Source organism: Nerophis ophidion, linkage group LG02, assembly GCF_033978795.1.
Source record: "Nerophis ophidion isolate RoL-2023_Sa linkage group LG02, RoL_Noph_v1.0, whole genome shotgun sequence".
Lineage (NCBI taxonomy): Eukaryota > Metazoa > Chordata > Actinopteri > Syngnathiformes > Syngnathidae > Nerophis > Nerophis ophidion.
This window is the reverse complement of record NC_084612.1, coordinates 11,774,118-11,799,608: the sequence shown is the minus strand read 5'-3', so window position 1 is coordinate 11,799,608 and position 25,491 is coordinate 11,774,118. Positions and strand designations below refer to the sequence as shown.

The window sequence follows — 25,491 nt, the reverse complement described above, 5'->3', positions numbered from 1 at the left end:
AACAATTTTAGACAAAAAAAAAAAACCCATTTTGGAGCTAATTATCTGGACACATTCACTCTTAACACACCTCAGGCCACAGGACAATCTTATATGACAAACTTGTAAAACATAAAATAATCTGACGTTTTCTTGCTTTGGGTGGAAGTGGGACATTTGGGACAAATACAGGCCAAATTTCTGAAAGATAGACGAAACATCTGGTGACGGATCCAAGTACTTATCCTTCTATCCTATACTTTGGATCATGCACCATGTCGTCAGACTAGTGCTGTCCTATCAAAGGCTGTTAACATGAACTGATGAAGTCTACTCGGATGAGAACCGTCTGATTCAATGCCTTAAGAAAACAAAGACTTGGATGGATGAGAATATTCACAAGCTTACGCCCCTAGTCTGTTCCCTATGCTATGATTATTATATATGATTACTATACACCACGTGGCGGCGCCGTTATTTAACCCCCATAAATCCCATAAATGTCTCACCAAAGTTTTATGTACTCGTCAAACCACCTTTAAACTCTAGGGTGTTTACCGGAATCGGCACACACTTTAAAGGGGCTGACAAGCACACCTGTGTGAAATTTGAGTTGGATTGGTTGAAGTTAAATGTCTTTGCAGGGGCAATTAGCAACTAATTGTCCAAAGTCATTGACCTTTTGTCTAATGATGGTAAAAATATTGAGGAAATCTGCACTACGGTACATGCATGCTAACATGTATTCCAAAGGATTTGGAGCACAACCCATGTGATTTGGAGTGATGTGGGAAAAAGATCCTACATAGATTTCAGCAACGGCCTCAACAAAGGATGTTGACAGAACTATCAGAACTAACTATATCTGACGATGTTTGATGCTGAAACTGAAAATGTTTTATTGCCATTCTTGGGAAAAAACTGGTTTAAAATCTGAATAATATGGAAGTGGACCAGAGTCCAGGAAGGGATTGTGTCTGACATGAGCAGCTCCACTGTGGTCTAAGTGCAAGGTCCTTGCTGTTGGAAAACAGACACTTCTTGGAAAAGTAGGAGAGAATCTCTTGGGTTCAAATCTGCTGTTTCGTTCACACCACACATGTTCCTGCTATTTATTATGTTGAAGTTTGAACCTATATTTGTTTTCCAAGCATGCAGTTTTTTTCCCATTAAAAGGGCTTACAATAAGACTTCATAAAGAACCACCTTTCCATTCAATCACATGATAAAGTGTTCACATACTTTTGACCGGTACAATGTTTATTTTATGGACAAACTTGGTTAACTTCAATTCAACAATTTAAAAAAATACATACACCCATGCGCATAATCACGTTTCGTCACATAAAAATTAACGTTGTTACCCTAGGGTAAACTGGATAACACATGGCACACTGACAAAGCTTAACCTATTGTTACCATAACAATCTACAAGGTTAATATAGGTTGCTCACTCTTTCTTCCCCTCCATTTTTCTGCATTGTTTTATATCTCAAGTTAACTTATATGTATTGTTGCATTGGAACAACTGTATTGTTGATAATAGATGTAAATTATAGGTATTGTTCATTATCAAATAGCGCTATTTCTATTGGTATGTGTATTGCGCCATTTGTAGTGTAATAATGCTCATTGTCATTTCTGTATTATTATTTATTTCGCTAACTGCTTCTTTGCTATCACTTTTACCATCAAATTTGTACATATCGTATTTGCTGATTTTTGCTGATTTTCTAATTTGCTCTATTGTTGTTGTTGCTGTTGTTGTTATTGCTGTGTTTGCTGTTGTTTTTGTCTCTCTGTTTTATTCCCCTCTTGTCCCCACAATTTCTCCCTCTGTCTTCCTTTTTTTCCTCTTTCTATCCCCTCCTGCTCCAGCCCAGCTGCACCAAATGATAATATGAATAGATTTAATAAAGTCAAATACAAATAAGGCAACAAGAGAAGTATCCTACAATTCTGTTTATTAAAGTAAATCTGAACAGCCGATATGGGCATCTACACCAACTATATGATATGCCTGAGAAGCTGGACAAGACAAAAAATAAATAAATAAATAAAAAACTAAAAAATATAAAAAATAAATCATGTCAATCAAAATTATGGGTTCTAGGGTCAAACTCTCACCATTATAGAATTTCCAGGTAAGTGAAAAGAGAAGATAACCACCGTAGAATAAAAGTACCTTGAAGTACAATTAGTTTGAAATGTAAAGATTTGCATGCCTATGCAAAAAATCATTTCTGTGATTTAGTGAATGGATGTGTTACCATTTGAACAATAAACGTACCAATTTCCCTTACCTGGGAATCGATACCGGCACTCAATAGTACCAATTGTCTGTATTTTTGTGTGTTAATAAATATTCATTATTTGACTATTAAATTAGATTTTTAATGTAACATTTAAAAATGAGTTGATTATTATAACTCAGCAGTTCAGTTATTATATATTGTTTTATTTGTCATGATCCGCTACTTGGATCATGTCATATTCTGTTTTTGTTCTGCTTTGTATTGTGTTCTGTTATGTGACTTCCTTAGTTCCTGGTGGCACTTCCTGTTTTGTTCTGTTGTCATAGTTACGTATTAGTGTCACCTGCCTCTTGTTTTTTTACGCGTACCTGCTTTGTAATTACTCTCCTTATTTAAGCCTGCCTTTTTTTTGTTGATTCGATCTCGCATTCTAGTTTCTGTTCCGTGCAACAGGTAACGCCGCTAATTCCCAATTGTGGTAAAAATCTATTTCTTGTACTTATTAGGTTCCGCGCTACTCCTTTGTTTGTTCCTTAGCTCACATGCTAGCGCTTTATGTTCTTTCTAGCTCCCATGCTAGTTCTGTTTGTTTTGCCTTTAGTGCCTTGTGCAAGTGTTTCTGTTCTTTGTTTGTTTTGTTAATATTAATAAATCATACTTTCTTACCTTTACGCTGTGTCCAAGTCCGACTGCATCATTCGAGAGAACGAACCATCACCACAATGCCAGCCAACCGTCACATTATTATTACATTTGAGTCACATTAGCAATGCTGTTGCACTTCCATTACTTTAAATGAGGAGTTCTTAACTGTTTTGACCTTGGGGCCAAACTTTTACACTCGAGGCTCGAGGCCCACTCGAATATTAACACTGAATTAGTAATGTTACTCTTAATTTTAATGGTATTCAATTTTTATAGCTAACCTTCTTACAGTTTAACTGAATAAACCTTGTCAAATGATATGAAATTGTGTGATAATCACAAAGATAATTATCAAGGCTTAGGTCTGGTTCATTACAAAAAAAAAACCCTCAATCAAAAATAATGCTAATATTAATATATGTTTTTTTAAATAAACCGTCAATAAAATGAGATTGCAAGTGAAAATACAGCTTCACCACTTTTGTCATTAGTTTTGCACTTAAAAAATCTTCTCTCTGACTTTAGCTCCATACTTTTTCTGTTTGTTTGATATTGTCATTATTGCGACAAGTGGTGGAAAAGTGTATTATAACTGAGTATCAATCCAAAAATGGATTCTTAACCTCCATCCATCCGTCCATCTTCTTCCGCTTATCCGAGGTCGGTGTTGGGGGCAGCAGCCTAAGCAGCGAAGCCCAGACTTCCCTCTCCTCAGCCACTTTGTCCAGCTATTCCCGGGGGATTCTGAGGTGTTTCCAGGCTAGCCGGAAGACATAGTCTTTCCAACGTGTCCTGGGTCTTCCCCATGGCCTCCTACCGGTTGGACGTGCTCTAGGGAGGCGTTTGGGTGGCATCCAGACCAGATGCCCGAACCACCTCATCTAGCCCTTCACAATGTGGAGGAGCAGCGGCTTTACTTTGAGCTCCTACCGGATGACAGAGCTTCTCACCCTATCTCTAAGGGAGAGCCCCGCCACTCGGCGGACGAAACTAATTTTGGCCGCTTGTACCCGAGATCTTGTCCTTTTGGTCATAACCCAAAGCTCATGACCATAGGTGAGGATGGGAACGTAGATCGACCGGTAAATTGAGGACTTTGCCTTTCGGCTCAGCTCCTTCTTCACCACAACGAATCGGTACAACGTCCGCATTATTGAAGACGCCGCAACGATCCGCCTGTCGACCTCACGATCCACTCTTCCCTCACTTGTGAACAAGACTCCTAGGTACTTGAACTCCTCCACTTGGAGCAAGATCCCCTCCCCAACCCGGAGATGGCACCCCACCCTTTTCGAGAACCATGGACTCAGAATTGGAGGGGCTGATTCTCATCCCAGTCGCTTCACACTTGGCTGCAAACCAATCCAGTGAGAGCTGAAGATCCTGTCCAGATTTAGCCATCAGGACCACATCATCTGTAAAAAGCAGAGAACTAATCCTGCAGCCACCAAACCGGATCGCCTCAACGCCTTGACTGCGCCTATAAATTCTGTCTATAAAAATGATGAACAGAATTGGTGACAAAGGGCAGCCTTGGCGGAGTCCAACCCTCACTGGAAACGTGTCCGACTTACTGCCGGCAATGCGGACCAAGCTCTGACACTGATCGTACAGGGAGCGGACCGCCACAATCAGACAGTACCATACCCCATACTCTCTGAGCACTCCACACTGGACTTCTCGAGAGGCACGGTCGAATGCTTTCTCCAAGTCCACAAAGCACATTTAGCCTGTTTGGGCAAACTCCCATGCACACCCAAGGATCCTGCCGAGAGTATAGAGCTGGTCCACAGTTCCAAGACCAGGACGAAAACCGAGGTTCGACTATTCAGCGTAGCCTTCTCTCCAGTACACCCGAATAACCCTTACCGGGAAGGCTGAGGAGTGTGATCCCACCATAGTTGGAACACACCCTCCGGTTCCCCTTCTTAAAGAGAGGAACCACCACCCGGTCTGCCAATCCAGAGGTACTGCCCCCGATGTCTTCGCGATGCTGCAGAGTCTTGTCAACCAAGACAGCCCCACAGCATCCAGAGCCTTAAGGAACTCTGGACGGATCTCATTAGATGACACCATTGTATAGGGTTATAGGCTGTTAGGGGTGTCAAAAAAAAAAGACTTTCAAATGAGTCACGATTCTTTTTTGTAACTATTCTTAATCGATTAAAAACCACCTAAAATTATTTTTTTATTTTTTTAATCTGTCTTGTCCAGTGACTCTGGAAAATCATATTGTTGATGTGAATGCCCATATCTGCTGTACAGATTTACTTTACAAAAGAGATGTGTGGGATACTTCTCTTATTGCCTTATTTGTTTTTGACCTCAGTAAACGTTTGAGTAGAATTTTATTAAGCAAAACAAGTTTTCTTTTAAGTAATATAGACATTTTTCAGGCTGCTTATCTAGCTTACGGAGGAATGTAGTTAATCATAGAACTGGCACCCAGTGTTATTCAAAAAGTATCGATTTTGAATCGAGAAACGTGTTGAAATGACAATCGATTCTGAATCAAATCGTTACCTTTAACAGTCAAATCGAATCGAATTGTGTGGTCCCCCAAAACTCACAGCCCTTCTATTGATGGTATGTTGTATGTTGTAGCTTTTTCAATGAAGATGAATGTGTTATGTTGCACCCTACAAAGTGTTTGTACTGTGAGTATCATGCGTATTGCACATCAGCAGTTTGATTGTAATGATTATTTTGTAGTTTTTATTACTACATTTGGAGGTGTTTATTGCCATGTAAAATTGCTAATGCTCATAGTAGCCTGTCTTATGGCAAGCAAGTACAATGTAAATTAGCATCAATCAAGCGCAATTTGGAGGTCTAGATCCTTACTTTACATTCAAAAATCTACGTTGTTGGTGTTGAAAATTGCAACAGTATCTAGGTGGAGTTTGGGTGAGTCCGCTATGACTGCTGCTTGAGTAATTGTTTCCTTGAACTGGTGTTTATTACGAACCGGCATGATGAGTCTGCAACCGGACAAAATACAACTATTTCAAAATACGTTACAATGGCTCCTTATTTGGCTGCTGACATACGCAGTAACATATTGCATAATTTCTGGCTGTATTATTTTCTCAAAACTTTCATTACTCAACTTGCTTCCCATCCATTTTCTACTGTTTGTCCCTATTTACTGTTAATAAATGGTGACTGTATAATGTGACATGGCTCCATATAGACTTCGGTTAAAATGTAAAAAGTATTCATTCTTCTCTTTGAAAAAATTACAATAGTTTAGAACAGCTCGGTGTATTGAGGGGTTAGTGCGTCTGCCTCACAATACGAAGGTCCTGGGTTCGATCCTGCGCTCAGGATTTTTCTGTGTGGAGTTTGCATGTTCTCCCTGTGATTGTGTGGATTCCCTCCGGGTACTCCAGCTTCCTCCCACTTCCAAAGACATGCACCTGGAGATAGGTTGATTGGCAACACTAAATTGACCCTAGTGTGTGAATGTGAGTGTGAATGTTGTCTGTCTATCTGTGTTGGCCCTGCGATGAGGTGGCGAATTGTCCAGGGTGTACGCCGCCTTCCGCCCGATTGCAGCTGAGATGGGTTCCAGCAACCCAGCGGCCCCAAATGGGACAAGTGGTAAAAAATGGATGGATGGATGGATGGCATAGTTACTATATATATTTGTTTTGATTGATTGATTGAAACTTTTATTAGTAGATTGCACAGTACACCACCAGGTGTGAATGAATGATGGGTTCCCACTTCTCTGTGAGCGCTTTGAGTATATAACAATAGAAAAGCGCGATATAAATCTTATCCATTATTATTATTATTATTACAGTACATATTCTGTACAATTGACCACTAAATGGTAACACCCGAATAAGTTTTTCAACTTGTTTAAGTCGGGGTCCACGTTAATCAATTCATGGTAAATGTATCGATCTCCCCACCTCTTTTAACATTGAAGAGTTCTAACTTAGCCGTGAGCATATCCTCTTATGGTGTGTAGGGCCGCATGATTAGATAAGATAGTCCTTGTCCTCCAGCGATAATATTTGTAAGAAACATTGTTTATTTGCTGACATGGAGGCGAGCATTAGTGACTTAGAAAAGGCTTTGCATTGTGGAATGAGGTTAGCCGCTAGCAACCTTGTTAGTCGGAGTGAGTTGAGGACACGTTCATTCTCCTGTAGTTGTCAAACTTGCAGGACACAGCGAGAATGTGCATTATTACGATTTAACAATAGAATCAAAAGTTGTGTCATTGGCCAAATGTATATTATCTATATTGTATATTGTACTGGAGCAGTGTTTTTCAACCATAGGGCCGCCAAAAAACATCTGTTTATTACATACTTGCCAACCTTGAGACCTCCGAATTCAGGAGATGGGGGCGGGTATATATTGTAGAGTTAGAGCTGCAAGGGGTTCTGGTTATTTGTTCTGTTGCGGATGTTTGTCATTCTTGTTTGGTATACAATCACTCCCCATACAGCAGGTGTCGGCAACCCGCAGCTCCTGAGCCGCATGCGGCTCTTTGGCCACTCTGATGTGGCTCGGCTGCATAATTGCCGAACCCCCACCCTCCGGATTTTGGTGCCTCTCCCGGACATAACCCGTAGTTAAGATTCTTCGATTTTCACTCAGATAACAATATTGAGGGCGTGCCGTGATGGCTTTACCTTTAACGTCCTCTACAACAGTGGTTCTCAAATGGGGTACGCGTACCCCTGGGGGTACTTGAAGGTAAGCCAAGGGGTACGTGAGATTTTTTTTAAATATTCTAAAAATAGCAACAATTCAAAAATCCTTTAAAAATATATTTATTGAATAACACTTCAACAAAATATGAATGTAAGTTTAAAAACTGTGAAAAGAAATGCAACAATGCAAAATTCAGTTTTGACAGCTAGATTTTTTTGTGGACATGTTCCATGAATATGGATGTTAAAGTTTTCTTTTTTTGTGAAGAAATGTTTAGAATTAAGTTCATGAATCCAGATGGATCTCTTTTACAATCCCCAAAGAGGGCACTTTAAGTTGATGATCACTTCTATGTGTAGAAATATTTTTATTTATAATTGAATCACTTGTTTATTTTTCAACAAGTTTTTAGTTATTTTTATATCCTTTTTTCCAAATAGTTGAAGAAAAACCACTACAAATGAGCATTATTTTGCACTGTTATACAATTTAATAAATCAGAAACTGATGACATAGTGCTGTATTTTACTTCTTTATCTCTTTTTTTCAACCAAAAACGGCTTTGCTCTGATTAGAGGGTACTTGAATTAAAAAAGTGTTCACAGGGGGTACATCACCGAAATAAGGTTGAGAACTACTGCTCTACAACATGTCATTGCCCACCTTTACACCATGCTATCTGCGTGCACACCAGACGCATGCATTCTGCTGCTTCTGTCACCACACGTACAAGATTGCAAGGCATATAGTCAACAGCCATACAGGTTACACTTAAGGTTCTGATATAAATAACTTTAACACTCTTACTAATATGCACCACACTGTGAATCCACACCAAACAAGAATGACAAACACACTCCAGGAGAACATTCTCACAGTAACACAACATAAACGCAACATAACAATTGCCCAGAATCCCTTGCATCAATTACTCTTCCAGGCTATATATACACCCCCGCACCCCCAACCCCGCCCACCACAACCGACGCATGGAAGGGGTGGGGGGGGCACTCACCTACGTGTGTGCAAGAGCTGCATACATTATGTGACTGGGCCGGCATGCTGTTTGTATGGAGGAAAAGCGGACGTGACGATAGGTTGTAGAGGACGCTAAAGGCAGTGCCTTTAAGGCACGCCCCCATTATTATTGTCCGGGTGGAAATCGGGAGAAATTCTGGAGAATGGTTGCTTCGGGAGATTTTCGGGAGGGGCACTGAAATTCGGGAGTCTCCCGGGAAAATCGGGAGAGTTGGCAAGTATGGCTTATTAGCTGTGGTCCAAATTTTTGTAATATATTTTTCCTCCACTTGTGGCAGTAATTACAATATGATCAGACAAACAGGAGAAGTCTAAAGTCGTGAATATTTGTATGACTAAAAGGGATGAAGCTGTATTTTCAATGTATTGACAATTTATTTAAGAAACAAGATATTATTATTACTTATTTAGTTATAATGTATTTATTGTATAACTGTTTAATTAAATGTACATTTCTCTTTCATCATTTTTTATAAGTCTTTTCTTTTGCTGTATTTTTGATTAGTACCTATTTTAATAACGGGCCTGACCCATGCCTCAATAATTATATATGTGATTAACACACACTTTCATATCATTTGACGAGGTTTACCCCGTTAAACTGTATGTAGTGAAGTGAAGTGAATTATATTTATATAGCACTTTTCTCTAGTGACTCAAATCACTTTACATAGTGAAACCCAATATCCAAGTTACATTTAATCCAGTGTGGGTGGCACTGGGAGCAGGTGGGTAAAGTGTTTTGCCCAAGGACACAACGGCAGTGACTAGCATGGCGGGAGCGGGAATCGAACCTGGAACCCTCAAGTTGCTGGCACGGCCACTCTATCAACCGAGCTATGCCCCCCAAATGTAGGTTACATTTAGTTATTGAGTAGGATTAAAATAAATAAAAATATTACGAATTCGGTGTTAGTGGGGCCCTGGCTCCAGGCCCCCTTTTGTAGTGAAAAGTTGGGCTCCAAAGTCAAAAAGGGTCAAGTACCCCTTTACTTGATTGAACTAATGGTAAGTTTAGTCGTGAACGATTGGAAATCCTAATATTGTAATATTCCTGTGTTGCGCTACAGTTCCATTTCTCGTTCTATGGTTATCATCACACTTTTTTATTTTAGTCATTAATGCTGATTCAGTGGCGGCTTCACAAATAACACAAAAAGATGCACATTTGTAGTCGATTATTTAGTCAAAGCCTCATGAGATTTGCAGAAGTGGAAGTTTGAACTTCAAGGTGTGGTTAACTTGTGAGGCACAGACTTCAACTTGCACAAAGCATGGGGGTACTACTGGATATTAGGTGTATAAATGTGTGTGTGTTTGTGTGCGTGTGCATGTGCGTGTGTGTGTGTGTGTGTGTGTGTGTGTGTGTGTGTGTGTGTGTGTGTGTGTGTGTGTGCGTGCGTGCGTGAGATTCCTCTTACCAGAAGAAAAGCTGGGCTGACAAATTTCCAGCAGAGCCTCCAGTAGAGTCCTGGCTTGAAGCCCATCATTCGCTCTATGTCTTCACTGAAGCGATCCACTCCTGAAACAAGTCAGAGCTGAGGGTCAGTCCAAGTTATGAAAGAAGTAAGTCAAGAAAAATATCTACCCTCAAAAGACCCCAAACAACACACATCAAATCCCCGCTGCTTCTGAAATGAGATCACATGCGGAATCATTTTGCATATGATTCCTGATAATCCTAACAAATGCTCACTGTTTTCATTTGGATACTTTTCTGCAAATGAATTCCACTCGGTTGGGGTCCTTTAACTATTTCCTGATGCACTTAGCTTTTTTTTTAAATGAATGAGATAACCCCAAATAATAATTTGTGATCTTAGTGGCTCATTGAATTTTTCTATTGATTGAAGATGCAATGTTTGTTCACTATTTTTATACATCTTCTAAATATATATTTAATGAAATGTAATTATAATACACACAGACACACATACACACACACACATATATATATTTCCTTGAATTGGTGCTGGGGCGCTAATTAATTTAAAACCTCCTGCGCTTACCAAAGGCATGCGGTAAAAGTAAGCATGCGCTAATTATCTTAAAACCTCTTTTCACTCTGACACTTACCAAAGGCATTCAGTAAGAATTTGAGTGTGATGTAAGCTTGGACCTTAAATCCTACTAAATAGCTCTTAAACTTCTTCCCTTTATGCGATTTCAAATTACCGGTATTGAAATCAGCCTCCTCCATTTTGAAAGTGATGACAGGAGAAGTGTCACTCGTGACGTCACGAGTTTGACGAGGCGGTAATACTAAGCATGCGCTAATTATTTTGCAAAGCGAGTTTGACCCGGCAGTAATCCAAGGCAGGCGCATACTATATGCCCTGCAGCAATTCAAGGAAATACGGTAAATATACACATATATACACATACATACATACACACACACACATATATATATATATATATATATATATATATATATATATATATATATATATATATATATATATATATATATATATATATCCATTGCTTTCGGTCCCCTGGGGGGAGAGGTGGGTTGCCTACATATGAGGTCCTCTCCAAGGTTCTCATAGTCATCATTGTCACTGGCGTCCCACTGGGTGTGAGTTCTCCTTGCCCTTATGTGGGTTCTTCCGAGGATGTCGTAGTCGTAGTCGTTTGTACAGTCCTTTGAGACATTTGTGATTTAGGGCTATATAAATAAACATTGATTGATTGATTGATATATATATATATATATATATATATATATATATATATACATATATATATATATATATATATATATATATATATATATATATTAGGGGTGTGGGAAAAAATCGATTCGAATACGTTGTGCGATTCAGAATCGATTCACATTTTTACAAAAATATCCCAAAAAAATTATTCATTTTTTTATTTCATTTTATTATTATTATTATTATTATTATTTTTTTTTATCAATCCAACAAACCAATACACAGCAATACCATAACAATGCAATCCAATTCCAAAACCAAACCTGACCCAGCAACACTCAGTACTGCAATAAACAGAGCAATTGAGAGGAGACACAAACGCGACACAGAACAAACCAAAAGTAGAGAAACAAAAATGATTATCAACAACAGTATCAATATTAGTTATAATTTCAGCATAGCAGAGTTTAAAAATCCCTCATTGACATTATCATTAGACATTTATAAAAATAATAAAAAAGAACAAAAGAACACTTGCATCGCATCTCATAAGCTTGACAACGCACTGTGTCCAATGTTTTCACAAAGATAAAATAAGTCATATTTTTGGTTCGTTTAATAGTTAAAACAAATGTACATTATTGCAATGAGTTGATAAAACATTGTCCTTTACAATTATAATAGCTTTTTTTTTTTTTAAATCTACTACTCTGCTAGCATGTCAGCAGACTGGGGTAGATCCTGCTGAAATCCTATGTATTGAATGAATACAGAATCGTTTTGAATCGGAAGAATATCCTTTTTGAATCGAGAATTGCGTTGAATGGAAAAAATCGATTTATAATCGAATCGCGACCCCAAGAATCGATATTGAATCGAATCGTGGGACACCCAAAGATTCGCAGCCCTAATATATATATATATATATATATATATATATATATATATATATATATATATATATATATATATATATATATATATTTATATACACATATATATATGTTAGGCCAGGAAAAAAACACAGAGGCTATTTCATTCCTAAAGCCTATTTCGCAGGTTTCTCTGCTCTTCAGGGAATTTTTCCTTCGAAAATCGCCTGACAAATAACTAAATGAATGAGAGTTAAAGATAAAATAAATACTTTTTAAAAGATAATTACCAGAATGAACCATAAGGTTTTTCATAGTCATCATTGTCACCGACGTCCCACTGGGTGTGAATTTTCCGTGCGCCCTTATGTGGGCCCTACCGAGGATGTCGTAGTGGTTTGTGTTGTGGTTTGTGCAGCCCTTTGAGACACTAGTGATTTAGGGCTATATAAATAATCATTGATTGATGGATTGAGACTATAAAAACTGTTTGGTCAACTTGAGCCATTTGATACTAAAAAAATAAATTAAATAAACTCCATAAATAGTAAAGAATTCAAACTGATCAGCAACAGTCAGTCTGGAGCACAATATATAAAACACTAAAACAAAAAAATATGCAACATTGTGTGCAAATTTAATTTATTCATAAATCAAAATGAGAAGGTCAGGATTAATATCGACAATGAACATATTTTTTAGTGCACAGCTTTGCAAAGTGGGTTTTTGAACCATGATACTGACAAATCATGTTGCACAAGCGTCAATAAAGGGGGTCTCGCCCCACTATTTGACGACTGCTTTAGTAGATCAGGACCCAAATGTGTTCATGGACTGAAGAACTGTAAATTATGACTTATTCCAAGTCTACAAACACTTGACATGTGTGCATCGCTATCGACAATCCCATCCCGTCAAAGTACAATGGAATCAAAGAATACTCGTTTTAATCTGGCATCCGAAAGGGCAATTTCCTCCCTAATTCCCTTCAAGCATCTCCACTGAGCCTTTCCGTGAGTTTTACAGCGCCAGAGTCAAAGAGTCACAGAAAGGTGAACCAGGGAGAAAAAAGTTGGGTGATTAAGCAAATGCAATCACGAATAGAAAAAAGAGGGACATTTGGTGGCCTGATTAAATTCAATCGTTATTTCATTTGGGAATCAAGAACCCTATTTGACCATTAAAGCCACATTTGACTAGCCAAAAGTTTGGACTTACTCAATAACATGATAAAGTGCCTCCATGCATTAGACTGGCGCTGTATACGATTTTAATCATTGTACTCAAAAAAAAAAAAAGATTATATCCTCACGATCCTTATCTAGATTTCATGCATCCAATAATTGTTTGGTTCCATTCATTCACACCCTACATATTTATCGCACCTATTTAGCGTCACTATTCATTAAACGGACAAAACGCTTTGTTGTTCTTTCCCCGTGGTCGGGTTTCCGTCGTTCCACTAAACCAATTAACAAGACAAATAAATGAGAGGGGTGGAAAAAAAGGCATGCTGTGTGGTGAGTAATGTTCCTAAGAGGTGGGGGTCAACCTAGTGGCTCCCTGGAGCATTTTTATAAAATGATTGAAAATAGAAAATGATGGGGGGAAAATACAAACGCAACAGTTTGTTTACATGAAAAGTCTCCCACTCTTTCTTTGTGTCATTTTGTCCACCAAAAGTTTCATGCTCTGGTTTTGATTAGTTTTTGTATTATATTCATACTTGCCAACTGTCCCGGATTTTCCGGGAGACTCCCGAAATTGAGCGCCTCTCCCAAAAACCTCCCGGTACAAATTTTCTCCCGAAAATCTCCCGAAATTCAGGCGGCGCTGGAGGCCACGCCCCCTCCAGCTCCATGAGGACCTGACTCAACGTTGTGACACTCTTAAACAGGACAATACTGCCATCTACTGTCCATAGAATAGAATGTAAATATATTCTACATTTAAGTGCAGTCAAGGAACACGCATTAAGGAGTCTGTTCTGAAGCCCACAGTAAAAAGACGTAACTTCATCACGTTGCCTTGTTATTGACTCCAACCCAATATATTACACCGTCGGCGGGCAAAATTAAGTAATACGCATGCAAGTTCCAGAATGATTGGAAACAAGAATTTCAGTTTATCCAGGAGAGTTTGAAAGGGAAGGGGTATGTTGCCTGTAAATTTTGTAGAACAGACATCTCCATTTAATACGGCGGCTGAACGGATATACTCAGCCATGAACGGTCAGTCAGCGAAGCACAAAGCGTCCACAGCGCAGAAATCGTACACAACCCAGTATTATGGCCCACCTCGCAAAATGGAGACCCAATGGTGTATCTTATGCTGAGACAAAAATGGCTATGATGGTAGCTGGAAGCAACATCCCGTTCTCATTTGCGGATGTCTACAACAAATCCGTGAAGGATGTTCCCGGATTCGGAGATCGCTCTCCCATACGCAAATGGCAGAACAAAGGTTACTCAAATAGTGAAAGGTAAGTGTTGTTGTTGTTTTTTTAGTACTCAGCAAGCACAGTACAGTTAGTAGAACTACTGTGTTTTTATTACTGTGTATTTGATAGGTGCCGTCGGAAATTCAACTATTTCTTTTATCTATATATATATATACATATCTATATATATATATATATATATCTATATATATATATATAGATATATATATATATAGATATACATATATATAGATATATATATATATACACAGCCAGAATCCACTGAAAGTCAAGTATTTCATATATTTATACATGTATATATATATATATATATATATATATATATATATATATATATATATATATATACATATATATATATATATATATATATATATATATATATATATATATATATATATATATATATATATATATATGCATATATATATATATATATGAAATACTCGAGTTGGTGAATTATACGCCACCCCTCTTAACCACGTCCCCGCCCAAACCACGCCCCCAACCACGCCTCTGCCCCCCCGACCAGTTACTCATTAGATTCACCTGCCTCTCGTTTTTGACACGCACCTGCCTCCTGATTACTGTCTTTATTTAAGCCTGCCTTTTCTGTACATTCAGTCTTGCTTCCTAATTTGTGTTCGCACAACGGTGACGACCTTGATCCTCGATTCGGTAATCCCATACCTGTACTTGCTAGCTTCCGCGGTAAGCCTTTGTTCCTGTAGCTCCCATGCTAGTAGTTTTGTTTTGCCTTTTGTGCCTTGTCCAAGTTTTTCTGTCATTTCTCTAGCTCCCACGCTAGCGCTTTTGGTCTTTTTTCCAGCTCCCATGCTAGTTCTGTGTGTTTTGACTAAGTCTGTTTTTATTTGTTAAATAAAACAATTATTTCTTAACTTCACGCTGTGTTCGAGCCCGGCTGCATCCCTGAGAGAACGACCCGCATCACCACGATGCCACGCAATCGTCACACATGCTGTGCGTGAATCCACACAGGTATGCTTTGTTGATGTTATTGACTTGTGTGGAGTGCTAATCAGGCATATTTGCTTAGTGCATGACTGCAAGCTAATCAATGCTAACATGCTATTTAGGCTAGTTGTATGTACATATTGCATCATTATGCCTCATTTGTAGGTATATTTGAGCTCATTTAATATCCTTTACGTTTATCCTCTTTGTATATCATTTAGTTGTGCATGCCTCATATCTGTATGTGATATTGGCTGCATTTCATATAGTTGTTTGTGTGCCATGTTGTTCCAGACCACAGCAAACATTACCGAGCTTGCCCAAGACTGTAACAAATGGTCCCTAGTGTGTGAATGTGAGTGTGAATGTTGTCTGTCTATCTGTGTTAACCCGGTGATGAGGTGGCGACTTGTCCAGGGTGTACAACGGCTTCCGTCCGGATGCAGCTGAGATAGGCTCCAGCACCCTGCGACCCCGAACGGGACAAGCGGTAGGAAATGGATGGATATGGCTCTTTCAACGTTTTGGGTTGCCGACCCATGCTTGGAGGGGAAAAAGAAGCTATATAGGATATTTACAGAGCAGGATTCCATACCGTAAAACCACGACACTCCGATGGCTTCGATCAACACCGCAAACAAGATGGAGGTCCCGGCGGCGTACTTGTCTAACAGAGTCAGCACGTAGATTCCACCCTGAAGAGGAAGAATTGAATGAGGACGTTAGTTTTTTTTGCAGGTAGCATGCAAGCAGTAATCGAATTAACTTTAGGGTTCATTTTACTGTCTTGGACTAATCTCTTAAGACAGTAGTTCTCAAACCTTTTTCCCACCTCAGAAAAACTTGGCTCTCCAAGTACCACCTTAATGACCAGCATTGAATTACAGTAGCGTAGTAGGTCCTAAGTATTCATTAAAAAAAGGCAAGTATGTTTAATGTTTTTGGCCACTGTGACGTTACACACAGTTTGAACAGTAACACCGTTTAAATGTAGGAAAATAAAACACTGTACTTTAATCAAGGGAATTCTTTGGCGTACCACTGGATGGAGCCCACGTGCCACTAGTGGTACACATACCACAGTTTGAGAACCTACTGTGTTCAGAGATGCAGAGATCCAAACTGTTTGGAAAGGAAGAAGCACGCCTTGAAAGATTTGTTTGAAAAGAAATTAACCAATCAAGGGAAAATTTGCACTTATTTCCTTGGTGGCCTCTTTTAATCACTCTTAACTTGTTCCATGAGAGCTTCTCTCGTTTGACGGCGCCTTTGAAGGAACATCTTTGAAATTTTCGAATTAATAGTGGGTTGTTTCCTCCGAGGCATGCTGGCAACGCAGTGCCTGTTTTTCTTTCGCAAACGTTTTTTTACTTGGCCTCAGTTTGCTGTGCTGGACCGCATTATAATAAATGAATGGAAGCTGCAATACTGTTCCCAATTTAACTTGATTAAAATCTTCAAGCTGTGGAGGCTTTTTTTTTAATATAAAGCACAAACCGCACACTGGCCGTGACATTTTAGACAGTTTTATCAGAACTGCACAGCATAAATAATTTTATTCAACTTTGGTTAATTCATTCGTTTTGCTTTTTTGCCATTTTAAGCCGTTTTACACTGCATGGCTTCATTAAAAGATGTTGTTATTGTTTGTTTCCTTCTTTTTCGTTTTCGCCACATCGCGCTTCATAAATCGCAGTTTCACCACGTGGCAGATTTTTTTAAGCACATTCACAGAGTTTTTGTACTTTTTAATTACGCCGCCACAGTAGCGATGAAAATAAAAAAGTTTGATGATAACCATAGAACTAGAAATGGAACTGCAACGCAACACAGGAATAGTACAATATTAGCATTTCCAATTGACTACACTTATTATTTGGACACACAAGTACAGGGGTTCTTAACCTTTTCGACCTTGGGGCAGAACTTTTCAATTACAGGAGCCCACACAAATAACAGTAAATTAGTAAAATTGTTCTGGATTTTAGTCATACTCAATAATTATATCTAACTTACTTACATTTTAACTAGAGATGTCCGATAATGGCTTTTTTGCCGATACCCAATATTCCGATATTATCCAACTATTAATTACCGATTCCGATATCATCCGATACCGATATATACCGTCGTGGAATTAACACATTATTATGCCTAATTTTGTTGGGATGCCCCGCTGGATGCATTAAACAATGTAAAAAGGTTTTCCAAAATAAATCAACTCAAGTTATGGAAGAAATGCCAACATGGCACTGCCATATTTATTATTGAAGTCACAAAGTGCAGTATTTTTTTTAACATGCCTCAAAACAGCAGCTTGGAATTCAGGACATGCTCTCCCTGAGAGAGCATGAGGAAGTGGAGGTGGGCAGGGTTGAGGTGGGGCAGGTGGTGCATATTGTAGCATCCCGGAAACATTAGTTCTGCAAGGGGTTCTGGGTATTTGTTCTGTTGTATTTATGTTGTGTTACGGTGTGGATGTTCTCCCGAAATATGTTTGTCATTCTTGTTTGGTGTGGGTTCACAGTGTGGCGCAAATTTGCAACAGTGTTTAAGTTGTTTATACGGCCACCCACAGTGTGACCTGTATGGCTGTTGACCAATTTCCGGTATTGCATTTTAAAGGATTCATCGGCCGATAATATCGGCAGTCCGATATTATCGGACATCCCTAATTTTAACAGGTTGACAACCCTGTCAAATGATATAAAAACTTGCGTTAAACACAAAGATTATTGTTTGTTTAACACATAAACTTTAGGCTTAGGTCAGGCTGATTAGAAATTTAAGTAATAATCAAACATACTGCATAAAAAGTACTCATTTATAACTGAGGAAAAATAAATGTAGATACAAATATGTTTATTTTCTGGTAGATACAATTATGTTCATTTTTTTAAAAATAAATTGTCAATAAAACAGCTTCACCATTTTAGCCATATTTTTTTGCGCTTAAGGCACTTCTCTGTGACTTTCGCTTCAGTCTTCCTCTGTTTTTTTGAGATTTTCATTACTGCCACAAGTGGTGGAAAAGTGTTTTGCAACTGAGTCCCGCCACGGTCTTAACCAGAACTTGACAAATATCAAGGTCAAAAATAAGTGGTCCAGGAGGTGCTTTAAAAAGGTTAAATCCTGTGTATCCGAGCACCTTACGAATAATATTACCTTCAGCAACACATTGAAAAAAATCCACTTTTTTAATAACTATGCAGAAACTTAGCAAATTAAACAATTTCAACATCATAAGTTTTAAAAAATGTAATCTTCGATGTGGGTTTGAACCCACAACCTTGTGTTTTGACCTTCAAGTACTATTGACGCATGCCACAAGAGCCAGCAAAAGTATTTTGCGGAACTCTGTCTTCATATTCCAATCAGAGACAGAGCATTACGTGGCCAGGATTACGTTTGGGGTAAACTTTGTCATTCAGTAATTTACATTTGGCATGCGCTACTTCACACGGGGCGACCCTCTAGTGCAGTGGTTCTCAAATGGGGGTGCGTGTACCCCTGGGGGTACTTTAAGGTATGCCAAGGGGTACGTAAGAGTTTTTTTAAAATATTCTAAAAATAGCAACAATTCAAAAATCCTTTATAAAAATATTTATTGAATAATAATTCAACAAAATGTGAATGTAAGTTCATAAAATGTGAAAAGAAATGCAACAATGCAATATTCAGTGTTGACAGCTAGATTTTTTTGTGGACATGTTCCATAAATATTGTCAAAGATTTCTTTTTTTTTGTAAAGAAATGTTTAGAATTAAGTTCATGAATCCAGATGGATCTCTATTACAATCCCAAAAGAGGGCACTTTAAGTTGATGATTACTTCTATGTGTAGAAATCTTTATTTATAATTGAATCACTTGTTTATTTTTCAACAAGTTTTTAGATCTTTTTTTTTCAAATAGTTCAAGAAAGACCACTACAAATGAGCAATATTTTGCACTGTTATACAATTTAATAAATCAGAAACTGATGACATAGTGCTGTATTTTACTTCTTTATCCTTTTTTTTTCAACCAAATGCTTTGCTCTGATTAGGGATACTTGAATTAAAAAAATGTCCACAGGGGGTACATTACTGAAAAAAGGTTGAGAACCACTGCTCTAGTGGACGATCACGGCCTTGGTTAAGACACGCTCATTTAGCAGATATTGATGGACCTACTATCAAATGGGCCCGAGCATCCTTTCATATTTTCTGTACACTTTTCTTGAACACCCCTGATGTAGCCTGATTATTGAAAATGACGTTAAAAAGTAAGGGCGGTGAACCCTGATACCGACATTAGTAATGCAAAGCAGGGCGAGCAGGAAGGTCCCGAAGACCGTGGCGAAGGTGAAGAGCTTTCTGTTCCTCTTTAGGATCTTGTAGTCATCCGACAGGCCTGTGATGACCGCCTCCATGCCGCCCATCTGACGAAATAAGAGAAACTTACTCCCTTTATCTGTTCTTGCACCGATCTGCTGCTCTTTTCCAGATATACCTCATACAATACAGTGACACACCACATTCATCTTTCACTTTTTTAATGCTGTTTTTTAATGTCTAACCATAACCGCGCATTCGCGTTTTCTATCCATGTCGTATCTTTTAAAGACTGCAAAGGTTTTGGACTCACCGAACTGTCGATGCCGAGAGTCAGCAGCATGATGAAAAACACAATAGCCCAAAATGTTGAGCCGGGAAGGGTAGAAATGGCTTCTGGGTAGATGATGAACACCAATCCTGCCCCTGTTTTAATGCACACAGAAACACACCACACATTTATTTCAGCAACCACTGTCAAAACTATAGGCAGTGAAGAGTAGTCAGTGTACAGCTTGTGTAGCAGGACAGACATACTATCCACTTGCAATGACTTTTAGTTTAGTTTAGCTTCGTTTATTATTTATTCGGTCAGACAGAAACAAACAGTTTTACCTAAACAATCAGTTTTACAATCATAAATTGAAAATGTTGCAGACCAAAAGGGTTTGTGCTGAAGTTGAACACTTATTGCGCCTAACCCTATAAACAATGTCAAATACAAGATGAACTTTCAAAAATTATGACATTTTCTTTGCACAACATATTATGAATACACTTTGTACACAACATACCGTATTTCCTTGAATAGCCACCGGGGCGCTAATTTTATTTAAAACCCCTTCGCACTCCTGCGCTTATTCAAGGCATGCGGTAAAAGCAAGCAGGCGCTAATAATTTTAAAACCTCTTCTAACCTCTGCGCTTACCAATGGCATACAGTAAAAAATTGAGTGTGATAAAAAAGAAATTCATAAAAGTTTCTTCTGCGGCTGCAGCCCGGTGGTTGGGGACCAATGCTCTACAACAGTGGTCCCCAACCACCGGGACGCGGCCCGATTGGTACCGGGCCGCAGAAGAATTTTTTATTAATTTTTATTTAAAAAAAAAAATTTTGTTTATTTTTTTTATTAAATCAACTTAAAAACACAATATACACTTACAATTGGTGCACCAACCACAAAATCCTCCTTGTTTCATGACAAAAACGTCCCTTCTTCATGACACAGAAAAAAAATTTAAAAAAATAAATTATAATAAAAAAAGGACATCCCCCCCACCCGGGGCGCGGTAAAAGTTATTAAGCATTGACCGGTCCGCGGATACAAAAAGGTTGTGGACCACTGATCTACAACATGTCATTGCACCCACCTTTACACCATTGGATATGTATGTCGGTAAATCTACATGACAGTAGGCCGCATGCATTTTACTTCTTCTCATAAGTGATTGCAATGCATACTTGATCAACAGCCATACTGTTTACACTGATGGTTGTGATATAAACAACTTTAAAACTCTTAATAATATGCGCCACATTCTGTTAACCCACACCAAACAAGAATAACACATTTCTGGAGAACATTGGCTCTGTAACACATTATAAACGCAACATAAGAATTACCCAGAATTCCAATGCATCCATGACACTTGGCTATATTATACACGCGCCCCCAACCCCGCCCACCTCAACTGACGCACCGAAGGGAGGGGGGTGGTAGCGGGCTGTATAATATAGCCAAGAGTCATGGATGCATTAGAATTCTGGGTAATTCTTTTGTTGCGTTTATAATGTGTTACAGAGCCAATGTTCTCCTGAAATGTGTTTGTTATTCTTGTTGTGTTAGGGTTCACAGAGTGTGGCGCCTATTAGTAAGAGTGTTAAAATTGTTTTATATCACAACCATTAGTGTGATCTGTATGGCTGTGAAACAAGAACCATGGTTTACACCCATTAAAAGTAAGTCATAACTCCTCCGACATTTTGAAAATGATGGCAGGGAAAGCATCACAAATTCGACCCAGCGGTAATAGCATGCATGCGCTACAAAATTTGGGGAACAGGTGTTACTTCCCCGGTGGCTATTCAAGGATTTACGGTAAATACTGTTCAATTATATACACAGTGAAGGCATTTGAAATATCCTTGTACATGTGTTAAGCCTTTTTACCAATGATATACTATTAACAAACAATTATACTTCCATTATTATTTATAGCCCATATTTAGTTTGTAATTAACATTGATCATAGTATTAACTACTGTGTTGATTCAAGAGTGATATATGTTTTCAGGACATTGGTCTTAAAGTGTTTTTTAAAGGCCTACTGAAATGAGATTTTCTTATTTAAACGGGGATAGCAGGTCCATTCTATGTGTCATACTTGATCATTTCGCGATATTGCCATATTTTTGCTGAAAGGATTTAGTAGAGAACATCGACGATAAAGTTCGCAACTTTTGGTCGCTAGCAGAAAAGCCTTGTCTTTACCGGAAGTCGCAGACGATGACGTCACCCGTTAATGGCTCCTCACAACCTCAAATTGTTCTTAATGGGAGCTTCTAACAAAAAGAGCTATTCGGACCGAGAAAACGACAATTTCCCCATTAACTTGAGCGAGGATGAAAGATTTGTGTTTGAGGATATTGATAGCGACGGACTAGAAAAAAAAAAAACGCGATTGCATCGGGACGGATTCAGATATTTTTGGACACATTTACTAGGATAATTCTGGGAATCCCTTATCTTTCTATTGTGTTGCTATTGTTTTAGTGAATTTAATAGTACCTGATAGTCGGAAGGATGTATCCATGGGTGTGTTTACGCCAGTGTCTGATGGAAGTCGACGGCAGCTGTACGGACGGCACAAGCTCAGCTGATCTCCGGTAAGAGGCGACTTTTTACCACAAATTTCTCACCGAAAACTGCTGGTTGACAAGTGGTCAGGATCCATGTTCGCTTGACCGCTCTGGTCCATTGTAAAGTTTCACCTCTGGGAATTTTAAACAAGTAATGACCGTGTGTTTGTGTGGCTAAAGGCTAAAGCTTCCCAAATCCATCTTTCTACTTTGACTTCTCCATTATTAATTGAACAAATTGCAAAAGATTCAGCAACACAGATGTCCAAAATACTGTGTAATTAAGCGGTTAAAGCAGACAACTTTTAGCTGTGTGTGTGCAGCGCTAATATTTCCTAACAGTACGTGACGTCATCGTACACGTCAGCATTCCGCGACGTTTTCAACAGGACACTTCGCGGGAAATTTAAAATTGCAATTTAGTAAACTAAAAAGGCTGTATTGGCATGCGTTGCAATGTTAATATTTCATCATTGATATATAAACTATCAGACTGCGTGGTAGGTAGTAGTGGGTTTCAGTAGGCCTTTAAATGTGTGAATGGAACTGGAACATTTTAAGGAATCATCTAAGCTGTTCCACACATGAACCCACCTGATAGAAACACATCTACTTTTTAAGCTCGTTCTTATGTTTGCTTTCTGAAAGACAGCTGAACCTCTGAGGTCATAGGGACTCTCCCTAGGTTTGAACCACTCCTGTGGAAACACAAGCGAGGAGCAAGATGGTTGTGACTCGCGTGGTGGTGGTAGCGTCATGGCCTTGGGCTGCATGAGTGCTGCCCGCACTGGGAGAGTTGCGGCGAACATGAACTATGACATTATGAAGCAGAGAATGATCCCCACCACAACATGATGAGGAGACCAAATAAGACAATCAAGTGTCTTGTCAAGAAAGCTGAGTGTGATGGAGTGGACAAATACTGTATTTCCTTGAATTGCCGCCGGGGCGCTAATTAATTTAAAACCTCTTCTCACTCCTGCTCTTACCAAAGGCATGTTGTAAAAGTAAGCATGCGCTAATTATTTTAAAACCTTTTCTCACTCCGACACTTGCCAAAGGCATGCAGTAAAAATTTGAGTGTGATCTAAGGATACCATCATGAAGAGCACATTTAATAAAAAAACAAACTTATAATGGTCTTACCTTTACTTTTTTATAGAAGTATTCCTTATCTTTCTTCAGTTTTAAAAGTCTCGATGGAGATCTTCCTTTATTACCTCCTCCAGCACATATCACGTCACTCATTCCACTTCTTCTGCAGCCGAATAGTCGCAAGAAGGATCACTAGCGCCCTCGACCACCAGGAGGCGGGAGTCATTTAATGACTCATATATGACACACGCAGCTACGGTATTGTGACAGTCTCAAGCCGTCATCTTGCGGGTTCCCAGGACAACTAAGGAAGGACATGGATTGAGCAGTTTGACTTTGTTTATTTTTCAATAAAACCTCAGTCCAGGTCGCTCTTCCGCTCCTCCTCTCCGCTCGCTCGCTGTCTCCTCGCCGCCATCTTGGGCCGGACTCCAGCATGCCCTGCCTGTCTGTCGGACCATCTGCTCAACAGCTATATTAATAAAACATAGCTGCTTACTGTTCTTTTTAGCATACCGGTATTCAATAGCTTGGACCTTAAATCCTACTGAATAGCTCTTAATTTTCTTCCCTTTATGCGATTTCAAATTACCGGTATTGAAATCAGCCTCCTCCATTTTGAAAATGATGACAGGGGAAGTCACAAGTTTGATCAGGCGGTAATACTAAGCATGCGCTAATTATTTTGCAAAGCGAGTTTGACCCGGCAGTAATTCAAGGCAGGCGCACACTATATGCCCGGCGGAAATTCAAGGATATACGGTATGCCCAAACGATTGAGCACCTGTGAGGTATCCTCAAAAAAGTAAGGACCGTGGATGAGTGCAGGATTTCAAACATCCACCAGTGATGTCATGGAGGAGTGGAAAAGGATTCCAGTTACAAAGTGTGCAGCTCGGCTGACTTCCATGTCCAACAGGATTGAGGCAGTGCTGGATAACCATGGTGCTCACACTAAATATTAAAGTACCAGTGGAGTGGAAAAACAAGTTGCCTCTATACTGAAGCTATTATCATATGTATCTGATGTATGACACTGAAAGACTTACAAAGTTTGCGAGTGAATAGATATGATCAAAATAGTATCAATCTCGCAGAGATTCCCAAGCCATTTTTACACATAATGAGCATAGTGTTGTCACGATACCAATATTTTGGTACTGGTATAAAATGTATTTTGATATGTTTTGGTACTTTTCTACATAAAGGGAACCACAAAAAATTGCATTATTGGCTTTATTTTAACAAAAAGTCTTACGGTACATTGGACAATTTTGTCCTTAAATAAAATGGTGAACATACGATACAAATTGTCTTTTAGAATGCAGTAACATAGTGTGTCATTTTCCATTCTATTATTTAGTCAAAATTATGAGGGAGAAACTGTAAAAATGTATCATTAATCTACTTACTCATTTACTAGTGAGTACAGAAACGTTCTACCTTGACACACTTACAACAACACATGGAACAAAACAGCCAGTTTGCAGAATGAATGAAAATACACACAACCTATTTCCACGATATTCTGTATATCGGTGTAGGGCTGGGCGATACGGCCTTTTATTAATATCTGGATATTTTTAGGCCATGTTACAATACACCATATATATCTGGATATTTTGCCTTAGCCTTGAATGACGGCGTGCGCAACCTGAGGGTCC

The 25,491-nt window shown here is 38.8% G+C and overlaps 1 protein-coding gene across 1 annotated transcript in view; it reads right to left on the bottom strand.

Annotated features, from left to right (window-relative positions):
* slc6a2 (solute carrier family 6 member 2) overlaps positions 1–25,491 on the bottom strand; it is a 127,458-nt gene that overhangs the window by 16,483 nt on the left and 85,484 nt on the right. Inside the window, exons 9-12 of the mRNA XM_061877276.1 lie at positions 20,187–20,299; positions 19,852–19,980; positions 16,155–16,254; positions 10,013–10,113 (exon numbers count right to left, since the gene is read on the bottom strand). Of these exons, the coding sequence (XP_061733260.1) occupies positions 10,013–10,113; positions 16,155–16,254; positions 19,852–19,980; positions 20,187–20,299 (443 nt within the window). The remainder of the gene's footprint in view (positions 1–10,012; positions 10,114–16,154; positions 16,255–19,851; positions 19,981–20,186; positions 20,300–25,491) is intronic.